At 41.6% G+C, this 16,306-nt stretch overlaps 1 protein-coding gene across 7 annotated transcripts in view; it reads left to right on the forward strand.

The window, feature by feature from the left end:
* Positions 1 to 16,306, forward strand: part of camk2d2 (calcium/calmodulin-dependent protein kinase (CaM kinase) II delta 2) — a 37,881-nt gene that overhangs the window by 11,490 nt on the left and 10,085 nt on the right. For 5 of the 7 annotated variants that reach the window (XM_048240104.1, XM_048240078.1, XM_048240093.1 and 2 more), the window contains exons 3-13: positions 5,810 to 5,869; positions 7,945 to 7,999; positions 9,038 to 9,103; positions 9,955 to 10,027; positions 11,326 to 11,428; positions 11,561 to 11,644; positions 12,193 to 12,287; positions 12,385 to 12,507; positions 13,665 to 13,748; positions 14,060 to 14,102; positions 15,909 to 15,952. In XM_048240104.1, the coding sequence (XP_048096061.1) occupies positions 5,810 to 5,869; positions 7,945 to 7,999; positions 9,038 to 9,103; positions 9,955 to 10,027; positions 11,326 to 11,428; positions 11,561 to 11,644; positions 12,193 to 12,287; positions 12,385 to 12,507; positions 13,665 to 13,748; positions 14,060 to 14,102; positions 15,909 to 15,952 (830 nt within the window). The remainder of the gene's footprint in view (positions 1 to 5,809; positions 5,870 to 7,944; positions 8,000 to 9,037; positions 9,104 to 9,954; positions 10,028 to 11,325; positions 11,429 to 11,560; positions 11,645 to 12,192; positions 12,288 to 12,384; positions 12,508 to 13,664; positions 13,749 to 14,059; positions 14,103 to 15,908; positions 15,953 to 16,306) is intronic. The other 2 variants (XM_048240084.1, XM_048240127.1) reach the window with 1 other exon arrangement.

Consider the following 16,306-nt stretch of genomic DNA (forward strand, 5'->3'; position numbering starts at 1 on the left):
TATAATGCAAAGCGACTTGTACTAATTGCTCTTTAGACAACGCTTAATTTACTAACTGAAGGAGTAGCCAAAAACAGAATGACTTTATCGTCCATATCAAAAACAGGCCAGACGATGAAAACAGGCCTATTGCAACCTCAAGGCAGGGTTTTCACGTTGCTCCAGATTAATCCCATTCGCAAATATTTCTCTTCGTTTGCAGGAGGAACGACCAAATAATCTGAACGAACAGACGTGCAGCTACTCAAAAAGTTTTTCTCGCAGGCCCAAACTGAATGAATGACTGAATGACGTGGGACTCCCTACGTCGCATTCAAAATTAACCAATCACGAAACGCTACAGGGGTTTCCCCAACAAAGTACAACTGCGTAATCACAGCTGATACTCACCAAAAGTAGCAGCCCGCATTCGCTTCCAATAGCACAATAGAGGCGCTGTCAATTTAACACTATCACGAAATAAAAAAAAAGGAACCTAGCCTTCTAAGTATTTCGCGATACCCACGGCAAAAAGGACCGGAGGAGACCTGAAATGTTAAGACCGCTTGGCTCAAGGCAGACTCAACATAGGGGAGACCACACTTTAGCGTAACGTTTTAAATTAGATTTATTTTCATAAAAGTAGAGAATGTCAGTTTAGGTACAAAAGTAAAGTGTTGTGCGATGTGTGTCTAGGGGTAGATGAATAAACTAAATATAACGTGACGGAGACGCAGAAGGAGGCGAGATCCCTAGAAGGGCAGCGAGTCAAGGCAGCTCCCAATGAGCTCTCCCGTCAGAGCAGGCCAGGGAAATGAGTGAGAGAGCGACATTATGCCAGAGCCGGCCCTCTTATAGCCACGACAATTAACATCCGGAGGCGTCACCTCTGTACTCAGCACCCTGTAGGAGACAGACGAGATAGCAGTAGCACAAATAGGGGCGGAGCCACCACACAAAGACCCACCAGGTCGTAACAGGTATGATAGGAAATTCGTAGTGTCATGCGGTTGCAGGTATGGTGACTTACTGTAGCATGGTAGCAAATGTGGGAAAAATCATATAAAAATATTGGGTAACACTTTATAATAAGGTGCCATATTAAATAGCAAATTAGTCATTACCTAACCCTTTGCTAAAATATTGTTACTAAAATATCTATTTGGCACAAGTTAATAGTTACACCCTAGTTACTGGTGTAAGAAATGCAATGGAATTGTGTTTGTAAAGATGTAAACTGCATATTGGACATTGGGGAGGGATTATTGAGGGATTGGGGAGGTGGGTTTTAGCTTATACTGTGTAGAGATCGTGTGTGAGTGTTGGGGGTGGTGGGTGTAATAGAAAACTTAACTTGTGCCAAATAGATATTTTAGTAACAATTTACAAATATTAAAGGTCCAGTATGTGGGAAATAATGGAAAATAAACTGTAACCATTCAGAAAATGATCACCATATGTTGTCAGAGAGTAAGGAAACACGATGAATTGACGTAATGGCTTATTTGACAACATTACTCTAACCCGTAAAACCCCGTAAACCCCGTAACCCCGCGTCTGGTAGTCTTGAGAACGTTCACCAGTGTTTTGATTTTGGCCTACAGAACGTTCGGTAACAATCCTACAAATCACACCTTTAACAAAGGGTTAAGGTAATGACTAGTTTGTTATTTATTATGGCATACTTATTAAAGCATACTTATTATAAAGTGTTACCAAATATTATACTTTAAAAATACTAATGTGGGATACTGTATTACAGTTTTTTACGATTGTTTACACACTAAAATGTCCACACAATTTGCAAAATTCTACTCCAAGGAGCAAAACACCTCCACAGATTGGAACAACATTACACAAAATGTCTGCTTCACCCTTTTTGCAAAACATTACACACAGTAATTTGTAAAACTCTACACACATTTTCACACCTTAGACACAGATAAGGATTGTGAGGTTACTTCCTTGTCATTACAAAGCCGGATTGCCCACGACCACACTAATGAACGAATTGGATAACCACATCCACCAGGTGTGGAAGCACACATGTGCTAATTTGAAAACGCAGCACTCAGGTGTGCTATAAAAGGCAGCAGGTGAGTTCACCTGTCTTCAACAAAAAAGGAAGGAGCTAAGAAAAAGAAGAGTGAGAATGAGAGGGGGAGCTCAAAGAGGAGATGAAGGAGGTAGAGAAAGAGGAGAAGGAGGTAGAGGAGGAGGTAGAGAAGGACTTGAAGAGTTGATAGAACCTGAACAAAGAAGACGAGGACCAAATTTGACTCAAGATATCTGTGCGACACTTACACGAGGCGATTTTTCCAATGGTGCCTTGCCAATGAAGACATAGCCTGTGATGTGGATGAAATCTTATGGCCTGATCCAGCCAGGAGAGATGATGAATAGTTACAGTATTCTTGTTGCTTAGTTTTTCTTCAGAGTCAAAGTGTATGTACTTTATGCAGTCATTTTTATTTGTCTACAGATTGTATTTGTTTCTTTGATTTCATTGTTGGTTGATTACTGTAACTGATTATGGTAAGAAATACTGTAAGTATTGAAATAAATACTTGAAATATTCAGTCTGCAGCATCAGTGTTTTGCAGAACTTGGTAAGTTTCTTCCTATATATCAAACTAATCATGTTGTGGGTTTGTCATCTAAATTATCCCTTACAGAACAATGTCTGGCCAAAAATCTAGCACATGCTATTTCCTAAAATTAGCAATGTGGAACTGACTGCAATAGTGTCTGATCATTGAGGACTGTGTTGGTTAAATGAAAACTAATAGCATTTTCACAAATATGTGTATATGTTTTGACTGAAGTGTGTATGTTTTGACTGAAATGTGTCATTTTTCAAACAATCTAAGAATTATGCAAATTGAGTGTGGTGTTTGGATAATTGTGACTATATTTTGAAAAAAAGAGCCCGGTTTTCAAAATTGCGTGTAAACAATTGAAAAAAACTGTAAATATAGTACATGGGACTTATTTTGACGGTCTAAAACAAATGGTCTGAATCCTATGGTTTAAGCGTATTTAGGGCATGTCTAGTTCACTTTTGGTAGTTTGACGGCAGAATTTCTTAATTAAGCATGGGTGTGTTTTGCAAAAGGAACCTGCTCGCACATGCGACTGGCTATGCAGCAGCAGGATTTCACTAAAGCTTGCTTTGCTAAAGTACTTTGTGTGTGTGTGTGTGTGTGTGTGTGTGTGTGTGTGTGCGACAACTGACAAGCAGAGCATATACACACATCTGTACTTGCCTAATAATTGAAGTGGTAGGCAATGATAAAACAAAGTCTTACACGTAATTACTTACTTTCATAGCACTGACTGACAACATTGATTGAAAACATAGCCTGTCAACTCATGCGCCTGGCGGAATAAGGATCATTGCAGTAGCTGCAAAACAACAACAGTTGGGTTACACCTACATAGCACCATGATGCGCCAGATGTAAGATTGGGCCCCATATGTTTTTTTGCTTCTTGCTTCATCTTGAGTATGGTAGCTCACTCAATATAGACAGATACTCGTATTATATATATATATAGCAAATTAACCAAGTATTCTCATATGGTATGTATTAAGGAGCTGCCTGCAACAACAGCGGCGCTCAGGGAGCAGTGAGGAGTTAGGTGCCTTGCTCAAGGGCACTTCAGCCATGCCTACTGGTCGGGGTTCGAACCGGCAACCCTCCGGTTACAAGTCCAAAGCGCTAACCAGTAGGCTGCGGCTGCCCATCTCTCTTTTCCACTCACTCCCTGCCACTCTTCTCTGCCCTATCTGAATAAAGATATACTTGACTAAATCGCCTTCACAGATGTATCATACAGCTGCCATTTAAAGCAGCTGCATGACAGATAGACAGACAGACAACAGACCCCAGACCACAGACAACAGGACCACTAACCCCTCCCTCCCCCCACACAACAACCATGCACAACACCAAGTATCTCTATTATTATAAAATAGTAAAGTGCTGTATCATTAGCACCAATGTGCTATCAATAGTAAGGTGCAACATCATCAGTGACATTTTAATATCATATCAAAGTGCAGCATTATCACACAGAAAGTGGATCAAGTTATTTTCCCTAACTTATTCAGTAGTGGAATGCTGGTAGGAATAAATGATTTGCGAGCCCGGTTGGTTTGTAAGGACAGCACCCTATACCTTCTGCCTGATGGCAGCACCTCATACACCTGGAATAGGGGATGTAACCTGTCACCGCAAATTGCTTGTCCTTTCCTCAACACTCTGGATTCACAGATCATGGTCAGAGAATTGAATTGTCATTTTCATGATTGTCACAAATGATTTGATGTTACCATAGCAAACAAGTCTTGCAAGCCTTAGTAAGACTACTGTAGTTCCATGTTAATTGTGAAATATCAGGGTAGTAAAATATTTCCTCAGAGCAGAGGACTGAACTTTAGAAGTTTTATTTGATTATTTTTTTGAGTTGACGCCGAGGCTCCTGGGGTCTTCCATTTGCATGCAAGGGTGGTTCCACTGCAGAGAGGAGAGGGCTAGCCCCGTGATTGGTGGAGGAGTTGCTAGACAACAGATGTCCGGCTGGCTGGTAGGTGGGCTACCTGTGGAGGAAAGGAAAAACAAGAAAGGGTGAGAGAGTGAAAAATAGAGAGAGATATGGGAATGTAGAGAGAGAGAGTGTGTGTGTGTGTGTGTGTGTGTGTGTGTGTGTGTGTGTGTGGGGGTTGGAAGGGAGGACACAGGGTACAAGAGCAGTTTTTCTAGGGAGAGAGAGATGGGTGGTTAGAACTCTTAGTCATTTGCCCAGGGCCTGAAGGGAGCTACATGGATAAGAATAAACAGATGAGAAATAAATAACTGTTGTGGCGATCTGCTTTGTGCTATTGTCTGGACAGGTCTTAGCTTGCTGTCTGACCTTTAGAGGAAGAAAAAGCAAAATGTTAAAATAATAATTAAAAAAAAAAGAATAGAAAAATTAAAGTGTGAGTGATAAGGGACAGTTTGCTACCCAGCTGAGGACAGGGACGAAAAAAATAGACGTCCTATTTTATTTGAAAAAAAAAAAAAGCCCTCTCTCCTCTATGTGTGCGTGTCCTTAGGCAGAGCTGAAATGGGTCGCCTCCTCCCTGATTCAGATGCATACGGCACACTTTTGCTCTCGCCAGGTTTGGTGGTTCTGCTGAATCCAATGGCCTTTTGCAGAGTCCTGATTCTCACGGCCACCATTTGAGAGCGAGACGTTTGAAATCATGCAGGTTCCCAGGGATGACAGATGGCATGGTGTGAGGAATGTCCATCATTAGAGCTGCGACAGCGACTTAACGCAGTAACTGGTTTGGTGCATATACCTGCATCAGCATGTCATAGTCTCAGCCAGCACCCTCTGGCAGCTTGGTGCCCTTTAGGTAGGCGTGTGACTACAGTGTTGTTGTGTCGTTGCTCACAGTCAACACTCGGTGACTCTTATCTCGGAATATTAGGTCACATTTTGAAGTTAAGTTTAGCATCTTTATCTTGGAGATTAGATGAGAGAAGAGTTGTCAGAAATGAAGCATGGGAGACAGGATGTTGTGTGTGTGTGTATGTGTGTGTGTGTCTGTGTGTGTCTGTGTGTGTGTGTGTGTGTGTGTGTGTGTGTACGCGGAGCGGAGGGGGGGGGGCTCGGTTGGAGGTCGGGGGCATGCGGTTTATTTATAGCCTTTTCAGTAGTCAGCGTGCGCCAGCTGGCGTGTATCCCTCCCAGAGGTGGCGCCCTCTACTGGTGAAATGATGGTAGAAGATAACAGATTGTGCCTCTCTTTCTCTCCTCCCTGTCTCTGTCTCTCATAGATCATCAGAAACTGGAGAGAGAGGCCAGGATTTGCCGTCTTTTGAAACACCCCAATATAGGTAGGTGGTGTGCACGCAACATTCACACACAAGCTCACTCTGCATCCACCCCTCCACACACTGCACACACACACACAATTCAGAAATTGGTGTTTGCAGGTATTTTCTGTGACTCATTTTCAAAAGCCTTTTTTAGTCCCAGTCTGCTGACTTCAAGTCTCCTGGTCGTTGTAGTTAATACTAATGCATGAACTCAAACATGTTAGTACTTTAAAGATGAGAGAGCTCTTGTGTGCTCATGATGGTAGCTACCAGCAAACTATGCAAACTAAATGACTGATAAAGTTAGCTTATGGCCAAAATGTGCCCATCTGCTTGATGTGGCTTTATTTAAGTACTGTCAGTAAAATATTCTGGCGAGAGTGCGTTTTGCACTTGCAAAATGTTTTTTCAAGAGCATATTTTGGGGTTATCCTTATTCTCCAATCATATCTATCCATCAGTGCCCCTGGCTCTATTTATAAACCATCCAGTTTACTGTAAATTGTGTAACGTGTGAGCACACATCCCAGAATTAGCCTACTTGATATATTATATCATTTATTTCAATGATTGCAAAACCTACACATCACCAAATACATGTGTGTAATGTAGATCTGAGTTACTCTAAATTGAAGGTTAAAAATTCCCACTTGACTTGTGCAGAATCATAAACGTACGTAAACACAAGGAGGTAGAAGTGGCATGTAGCAAGGTCCACATAAAGGACCAGGGACGGGCCTAAGGAAATGATTCCTGAAGAGGCCTGAAGAGAATACTTACAATACATGGATTCATTAAGTATTCCCATTTTCACTACACGTTAGTCAAAAAGAGTCTCTTTAAAAGTATCATAGTCAGAGTAAGATAAAGCTATTTGACTTCCAGGATTTAGGCCACTGTGTCCACTGTTATTACCATAGATATTGAATAGGTCAAAAACTATGATATTGGTCACAGTTGATAGTGACGTTCCTTGCTTGAGAACTCCTTGTTGTTGATAGCATGGATTCCAAGTCAGGGCTTGAACATAAATTATATCGATTTTTGTAATGGTCATAAAGTCACTTAACATAGACTAAAAGAATTGAACTGATATGAAACATTAGTGTAACCTTTATTTATGTTTTATAATTGTGCACAGCTAATGAATTCAAAACATTTGTTATAGCTTACAATCTAGAATGTCTTTCCTTTTAAGATACATTGGGTCTCTGCTTGTCACATGAAATGTGCTATACAAATAAAGTTTGATTTGATTTGATTTGATAGTGGGCACATATGTATTATGCAATGTATATGTATAAAGGTTACCCTGAAAATCAAGAGTTCTTGGGAGAGCACAATTTGAATTTGCTCAGCGAGTCACTCTGGCAATCAGTGATGATGCTCATTATGCCCTTGGAGCCGAGCTGCACCAATCACATCAGTGTATCTGATATAGGCGGGCCAGAGGCGAGCTAAACAGATGGCAATGATATTTTCAAATTCATGCTTGGTGCCGCCCCTCGAGTTGGGCCATTTTCATTACTCATAGCCAGACCCTAAATCTTTCTAGATGTGGGTCTGGATTTCCAGGCTGTACAAGGGCCCTCATTTAAATGACAGGCAAAGTGCAAAGTCTGTCAACACAAAGTCCTCGCACAGGGACTATCTCTATTGTGGGTACAAAGTCCCCACAGCAAGAGCTCAGCATTGTTTGTGCTTAAGGTCTTAGCAAATACATTTTGCTTAGCCATTAAAATGAGCTTGAGTTAGACTTTGCACTTTGCCTATCCTTCAAATTAGGGCTTATGATGTCATCAGCACTGACACTGATATTTGAACTTTTAATATTGGTTTGTGTCATCATTCTTTATAAACAACTTTAAACAGCTCTTACTCTGTTACAACTGAAACTAAACTGTCTTAAGTCCTCTAAACACATTTTAGAGACAACAGTCTTTTGACTGATTGATCCCATGCACATTATGACAGCATACCTTGCATATGTTGTCAGTATTTCATTGACTTCACAATGAGAACATGAGCTGATGTTTAAAATCATGCTTTGGAAAATAAAATAATATTCTTTACATATACTTTTTTGTTTACAGTGAGGCTTCATGATAGCATATCTGAAGAAGGTTTTCACTACCTGGTCTTTGATCTGTAAGTAAACATTCTTCCTCTCTTTTTTCATTTCCCCCTCTCTTTCTCTCTCTGTCAATCCCACTGAATTCTATTGCCCATGTACCATTTCCCATTCCTCTCCCCCTGTTTCTAGCTCAGAAACAGACTCAAAGGAGAACTGACCCATTTTGTGGCATGATGCTGAAACTGGCTTATGGGAGTCCAGTGCCTTTCAAGGCTAGCCTGAGGCTAACCCACAATATGGGTTAGCCTTCTCCTGCTTATTTTATGTTTCTCAATTATAGATAGTCACACCAACATTAAAGACAATTAGTGGCAGTGGAGATAATATGTGTCATTTTACATGGGTTGCATCTGAGTGTGTGTGTGCGCACACGCTCCTCTCTCTCTCTATCTCTCTCTCTCTCTGTGTGTCTCTTTCTCTCTCTGTATATGCAAATAGAAATGTCAGTCTTTTATGGACAGTTGCCCTTCGCAGCTCACTATCAGATGACATGGCTTTTTGGCTTATGCATGTGTGTGTATGGGTGTGGATGTGCACGTACATGCATGTATTGAGAGAGTGCTAATATGGACTGTACTGTGTCTAGTTAGTGATTTGATCTTGGAGGCCATGTATATATGTATGTGTATATACACACACACACACACACAGACACACACATTTTTGACATTTCCAAAATATTCCAGTTACGATGTATGTATAAATGTAAACACTTCTGGAACATCAAGTGCCTATAACAACAATCTTGTGTCCTCCACAAGATATTTATTCTTCATATTAAAACCATATGAAAAACCATATGAAGGCATACAAGTAACATACAGCATACAGCAGTAATGCAACGACTGGGTGTCTTTATTTTGTCACTCAACACAACACTGCTCCAGGGGGATTCATTTGTTATATGTATATGCAGAGAGATATGTACAGTGCATATGTGCAGTGCAGTATCCTCTGTGCAGTCTTAATTGGATTGGGCTTATACTCACACCAACCTATCACAGCCAGGTATTGATGTGCTGCATGCTGTTTTGCTTGCTCTTTCACCTCAGGGTCACTGGAGGGGAGCTGTTTGAGGATATTGTTGCCAGAGAGTACTACAGCGAGGCTGATGCCAGGTAGGAATGGATATGCCAACTCAAACACACACACACACAGACACACACACACACACACACACACACACACACACACACTGATTGCTAACTGTTGATGGTAATTTTGATACCACTGTGTACCTATTTCCACACCCACATAAATCGAGCTTACTCTGTCCTAGACACACACATACACACAGATGCACACACACACACAGACGCACACACACAGATGCACACGCACACACACACGCACGCACACACACACACACACACACACACACACACACACACACACACACACACACACACACACACACACACAATCAGGCCCAAGTGTGCACACTCACTGCTGTTTGCTGCTGCAGAGATAAATCACTGTCTCACTGTTCTCCCGGAGAGGCTGTTTGCAGCGCAGCAGAGACAATTATGTGTATCAATTGTGACTTTATCGCTGGTGTAATACATCTCAGGTTACGTCTTACCAAGCTATTTATAAATGTGATTAATGATCCAAGGAGTATTTTACAACTCCAAGTTTTGTAGTTGTGTTTAAAATCTCTCAGGAGAAATGTGGTGGGATGTATTGTTCTCTCAGGATGATTAATGAGTGTTTTACTGTGTTAACATGTTGCTTAGTACACAATATGCTCTACAACTGTGGCAGTTTTCCATGATATGCCTACACAGAGATTTCTATCTCAAATGCATTTTTATATTACCTTTATCTTTTTGCACATCTCTTCATGTCCTTACCTTTTTTCTGTTGATCTCTCTCTCTCTCTTTATGTGTCATTGTCTGCCTCTTTCTTGCTCTTTCTCTCTCTCTCTCTCTCTCTCTCTCTCTCTCTCCCCCCTCTCCCCTTAACCAGCCATTGTATTCAGCAGATCTTGGAGAGTGTTCATCACTGCCATGTAAATGGAATCGTCCACAGGGACTTGAAGGTCAGTCCATAGCAACAGTGGTTTCGGTATTCCCTTTCACTTTGAGCGGACAAGATCCAGTCATTGCTCAGAGGACACTGAGGCGCTGTTTGAATCACAGTCAAGGGCATGTGAAGGGCAGATCTTTGGATTAGTGTTATGCATGTGAGGGCAAATATGGGTTTGTTGACTGAGGTTTTATATATGCTACATGATTAGCAGTGTAAGCATGAACAGTTACTACCCCAGCAGTAACTATTGGTAAGGGGTATTAGATTATGAAAGGAGCTGATGCTGTGTGAGCGAGCACTTTGGCCTGTTTCATGTAGAGAATGAGTTGATCTTGAAAGGTAAGCATTACTGTAAGCAGCATGGAGCTTTTGCAGAGGTTTTCCCAATGAGATAGCAGATTTGGTACAACGCTCACCATTCAAAACAACGCAGGAGTTGTCAGCTGGCGATGAATTTAGTATTGGGTATTTTCTGAGGTATACATTAATGTACTGTGTGCATAGTACATTTCTTCCTCACTACTTGTTTGACAACAGAGGTCACATTCATGGCTGCCATCTCAATGCAAGTACACTGGGGACTGATCAGTGGGACACATATCCCGAGGTCATGGTATGAATAGACTAAGCCAGAGCTTATGGAGGTGGCTTTAGCTGTAAACCAGCTGGGACTGGTGTGCTTATGCTACCCCATAAACAGCATCTGGATTTCAATACCCATTCTGCCCCTTTACTTGGATCTGAAGCCATAACAAGAAGCCTACAGATATCTACCAACATAACATCACACCCTCTCTGGTCTGACCAGTACTGCCCATTAGGGAGGCCCCTGTGCGAATATTATATGGACTTAGTGATGTACAGGTTGTGTTCCAACAGAGGAGAGCCCAGGCCATGTGCTTGGCTGTGGCACTGAGCCTAACCTGCTTGTAAATGTCAGCGGATGCATTATTCATGATTACGATGAGTGGGTGAGCTCCACAGTAAGCCCTTGACTGGGCCTAAGGAGAGCAGACCTTTTCACACGCTGGGCTTTATAGTGTCATGACAGGTGGGTAAGAGAAAAGGAAAGAATAGAGAGAAAGAGGAGTGATATGGAGAGAGAGAGAGAGAGAGAGGCGAGTTATATATACACCAGGAAATACAATTGTTTCTATCTGGTGTGAAAACCTTTTTGTTTATGCGTATGTGTGTTTTTTTTATTACAAGTAAATCCATTTTGAAACACATGTATGGGTGGCAGTGAAAATGACACAGATGAGATGTTCAGTAGCACAGGTGGCTAACCTTCTGTTTGTCCTCCCACAGCCAGAGAACCTACTTCTGGCTAGCAAGCTTAAAGGTGCTGCCGTCAAGCTGGCAGACTTTGGACTGGCCATTGAGGTGCAGGGGGATCAGCAGGCCTGGTTTGGTGAGTGTCCCTTCAGTGGACTACAGGAATAAGAACACCAAGTCTCCATTTTAGTTTTTAATTTCTTTCTTTCTTTCTTTCTTTCTTTCTTTCTTTCTTTCTTTCTTTCTTTCTTTCTTTCCGTACCCACAGGCTTCGCTGGCACTCCAGGATACCTGTCTCCTGAGGTGTTGAGGAAGGATCCGTATGGAAAACCAGTGGATATGTGGGCTTGTGGTGGGGAGATTAAACACAGTCACACATGAAACCACACACACAGACACACACACACACACCACCTAGAATCTCTTTTCAGTGAGTTACTAGTCTGGCACATGACAATACACTAGCGTTTCCCTCAGACATGAAGGGTGAAGGGCCAATCAGCGATGGGAGGGAAGCGAATACTATATGGGCTTATATAGCTGTGGTAAACTGTAGTAGCAACGCCTGTAAATCAGGAGAATGCAGTCAGAAGAATGTATACATTTATGTTCAGCAAAGGTAGGACTATATACATTGTCTCCTGACTGCAAATGTAGTATATTTTTAGTTTGTAAAGGTAAGGCGAAGTGTAAGTAACGTTAGGAGTCCCTGATCAATGTGATTGGTAAGGGTGGACCAATGACTTTGAAGTTAACGCAAAGTCTACACCTGTTACGATGCTAGAGTGCTAGAGAGTGCAATTCCCAATTATGAGAGGCCAGACTCCCTTCATGAAGTGAAACAAAGTAGTGAGTCGGCAGGCTGACCTCTCATGTCCACTCCCCTGTTATCTACTGCAGGCGTGATCCTGTACATCCTGTTGGTGGGTTACCCCCCATTCTGGGACGAGGACCAGCACCGCCTCTATCAACAAATCAAAGCCGGGGCGTATGATGTGAGTAGGAGAGTGACATGGAGAATGAATATGACAGTATTCATGTGTATCCTAGACAGACATCTGTTTGTTTATTTGTTTGTTTGTGCATATTTAGTTTCCCTCTCCTGAATGGGACACAGTGACCCCAGAGGCCAAAGACCTGATCAATAAGATGCTGACTATCAACCCCTCCAAGAGGATCACTGCCACTGAGGCCCTCAAGCACCCCTGGATCTGCGTACGTCCCAACACACTCACAGCAAAACAGCTGATATTACCCAGATGTAGCCAATGGCTTGCATGAAAATATGCGCACATATATATCGGAACTCCCCCTATTACTGTCGGTCCCGTATTTCCGCCGTCTTGTGTGTATGTGTCACTTAATATCCATTTCTATACAAACCAAGACGGCGGACTCCTAAAGAAACGCAACCACCCACACCAGGTGTATCTAAATTAGCTATGTACCAAAAATGACATTTTACCGTGACCCGAAGAGCTGTAAACAGTGTTGTAAGGCTGCGTGTACACAACCGCTTGGAGCTCCAGTGGAATTTTAATTTCATGACCAGAATTCTCGGTCTAACTGTTCATGTGCCATTGAAGCGGCGTAAATAGGCGACCCATCAGGCCAGCACTATAACTCAGAGCGTGGTAAACAAAAATTTCAGGCAGTAAATGCTCCCGTTAAGAACCAAACCAGATTTTGTTCAAATCTACACACCTATGGCTACTGAAAAATGTAAGGTTCATTTAGCAAATGTTATTTTGAAGTGTTAAAAAACATCGTTGTTTTAGAATTTCTGAACAAAAGTGGTGATAATTGGGGGTTACGATAGTATAGTGTAGTATAGTTAACTGTAGTATATATACTCTTTTGATCCCGTGAGGGAAATTTGGTCTCTGCATTTATCCCAATCCGTGAATTAGTGAAACACACTCAGCACACAGTGAACACACAGTGAGGTGAAGCACACACTAATCCCAGTGAGCTGCCTGCAACAACAGCGGCGCTCGGGGAGCAGTGAGGGGTTAGGTGCCTTGCTCAAGGGCACTTCAGCCATGCCTACTGGTCAGGGTTTGAACCGGCAACCCTCCGGTTACAAGTTCGAAGCGCTAACCAGTAGGCCATATATGCACAAACATGTGACATGGTGCCGGCGCGCATAGACTCAGCGGCTCTATGCTCTCCCTTTTGGTGCTTTTTAAACGTGTTTTTGCTTTATTTACAAAGCACCAAGTGGAATGTTATTCAATTTCCTGTACAGTGACAATAAAGTATTATATTATATTCTATCCTAAACTCTTTCTTTTTTTTTTTTTTCTTTCTTTCATTCTCTCTCCATCCCCCTCTTTCTCTCTCTCTTTCTTTCTGTTTGTTTCTCTCTGCAGCAACGCTCCACAGTGGCCTCCATGATGCACAGACAGGAGACAGTGGAGTGCCTGAAGAAGTTCAATGCCAGAAGGAAACTCAAGGTACGATTCCTGCTGTGCATTTCCCCATTAGGAGCCGAGAGGGAAATAAATACTCTTTTTTTCATTTTTTCTCTCTCTAACACTCACTCATAACTTCAACCTCTCGTAGTCAAACATTGACTGCTAGCTTTTGGAATAAGTAGTGAATTAGCCTGAGTAACAGAAGACTGCTCACTGCAAGATGAATGAATGAATGAATGAATGCACTTAACTTTTCCTTCACTTTAGCATGTTCTTCTTCTTTCACTTCTTCGATCTCTCATGTGTCTTTCCTCTCTCTTCCTCCCTCACTCTCCCCTCCTTCCTCGCAGGGAGCTATTTTGACCACTATGCTGGTCACAAGAAACTTCTCAGGTATGCCTGCCTCTGCTGTTCACCCTCCTCCTTTCTCTTTTTGCAACACGTTTGTCTTGGAAACAAGGTTGATATGATATGAACTTCTTGATTAGCGTCTTTATTAGCATACAATTACGTCAGTGTCTTGTAGCTTGTGGTAAGTCTATCTGGGATTGTTACAATCTTATAGCTTGTAACGAGATTATAATGAGATTTTTACTTTCAGAACCGGAGTGGGCGGTCACTGTTGAGCTCAATAGTGAGGTATTCTAAGTGAGAGTCTATGTGAGGCTAAGGTTACCGTAACCCTAACAGAGGAAGTAGCCCTGCTGCTTTACCTGTATTGGGATACCTGGGCAGCTCATATTGTTTAAAAGTAGACTTGTTCTGAACTTGTTTTACTGGTGCCTGTTTAGTATGAACTTAAACAATGACTAATGAGTTAAGTCAGCTGTTGTGGGGAGGGGAAAATATGTTCTGTGTATCCATGGCTTGCTGTGTGAATAGAAATCCCCTATACATATGACTGGATAGACGCTGGTTACATTTAAGACCATTCTACATATATGGGGCAGTTATGTTTGGTCCAAGTCAGATATTCTGTGTTCTAAGTTTATTTTGAAATGATGGGTTTCTGAGTATAGCTTTGTGTCTTAGTGTTCATCATCTTGAGATGTTGGTTATATTTAAGACCATTCTAGATAGATGGGGCGGTTATGTTGGGTCCAAGTTAGATATTCTGTGTTAAGTTAACTTTGAGATGATGGGTTTCTGAGTTTATGTTTTTGTTTCTTAGTTTTCATCAACTTTAAAACATGTACTTCCATTAGGCAACTTCAGAAACAAATAGTTATTTGAATTGTTTACCTTTTGCCTCTTGTTTTGTTGTTACGTTCACTCCTTTGTTTGGGATGTGGTACCAATGAGGTAAGAGTTTATAAGGAGAAGGAAAGGGGCTGTGCTTTGCCACTAACAAGAGTTTGCGGGTTTGATCCCAGTGTGTCTAAAATGCACTTCCCTTTCACTTTTGGCCAGTTAGAAGATATTATATGCATGCCAGTCTAATGTCAAAGCCATTACATTCATAAAATGGTCTTCAGATCTGCCGGAAATTTGCTGATTGATATGTCAAGGATTGTCAATCAGGGCTCAATTTGATTTGTGACATGGCATATTCATTTTCAAGTGTATCTGATGGTGTTGCATAGACATGACATAGTTGTCTCTTTATAAATGATAATTTACACCTCAACTTTTAAAACTATTGAGGTGTGCAAATCTTTATTGTGTATTTTCAAAGTATGATATGGCAGACAGTGTGTCATCATCACTTGAGAATAAAGACATGTCATGTCATGACAATACCCACATCCAGCACAAATACTTTATATAAATGAAAGCACACAGTTTAGTCCCATATTAATTAATTAGAACTGAGTTTATAAAACGCTATTAGTTATTACTTTTGACAATGCACTACACCACATTATGAATGTAATTCCTCTGACTTTGCACCCTATGTTATGTCTTATGAATGTATATCTTACAGGAAAGTCCATGTGCTAGCCATTACACTCTTATGCTGCTGCCATGTGTATTTTCTCCCAAGAATTGGATGCATCTGATGACTAGTGTATCACAGGCATGACTGTCTGTGTGATGATGATGATGATGATGATGATGGTGATGATTATGATGACATAGCTGCAAGAGCTCAAGTGCTTGCTGTCTGGCGTGTGAGCTAACATGTCTGTGGATGTGCATGCATATTGACCACACCTTCATTCCTCGCTGACCACCTCTCTATACATTCTACCCCAACAGCAGCCAAGAGTTTGCTGAACAAGAACAAGTCGGACGGCGTCAAGGTGAGTCTGCTTCATCTGTGCCCTTCAGTGACGTGATTACAGAACAGGGATGAGATCCTGGGGAGGACGTCTTGTATCCTGATGACGTCACCTGTTTGATTCGTGTTTACTTCATCATCTAATTTCATTACTGCTTGTCCATGAATGTTTTCCATATCTGGTCTAATTTTCCTATGCAAACATTAGTCTATCCTGCTGTTTCATCTTGCTGATTCACTGTAATTGTGTCATTCAGGTTGATTCTCTCTTTCTTGTTATTTTGTCCCTGTTATGCACCACCTGTGCTTTCTACTCTAGATGTATACTTGATGTGTGGTCCCATATTGCAAACAAGACTAATCTGTCCTGTTTCAT

This window comes from Alosa alosa, chromosome 1, assembly GCF_017589495.1.
Source record: "Alosa alosa isolate M-15738 ecotype Scorff River chromosome 1, AALO_Geno_1.1, whole genome shotgun sequence".
NCBI lineage: Eukaryota > Metazoa > Chordata > Actinopteri > Clupeiformes > Clupeidae > Alosa > Alosa alosa.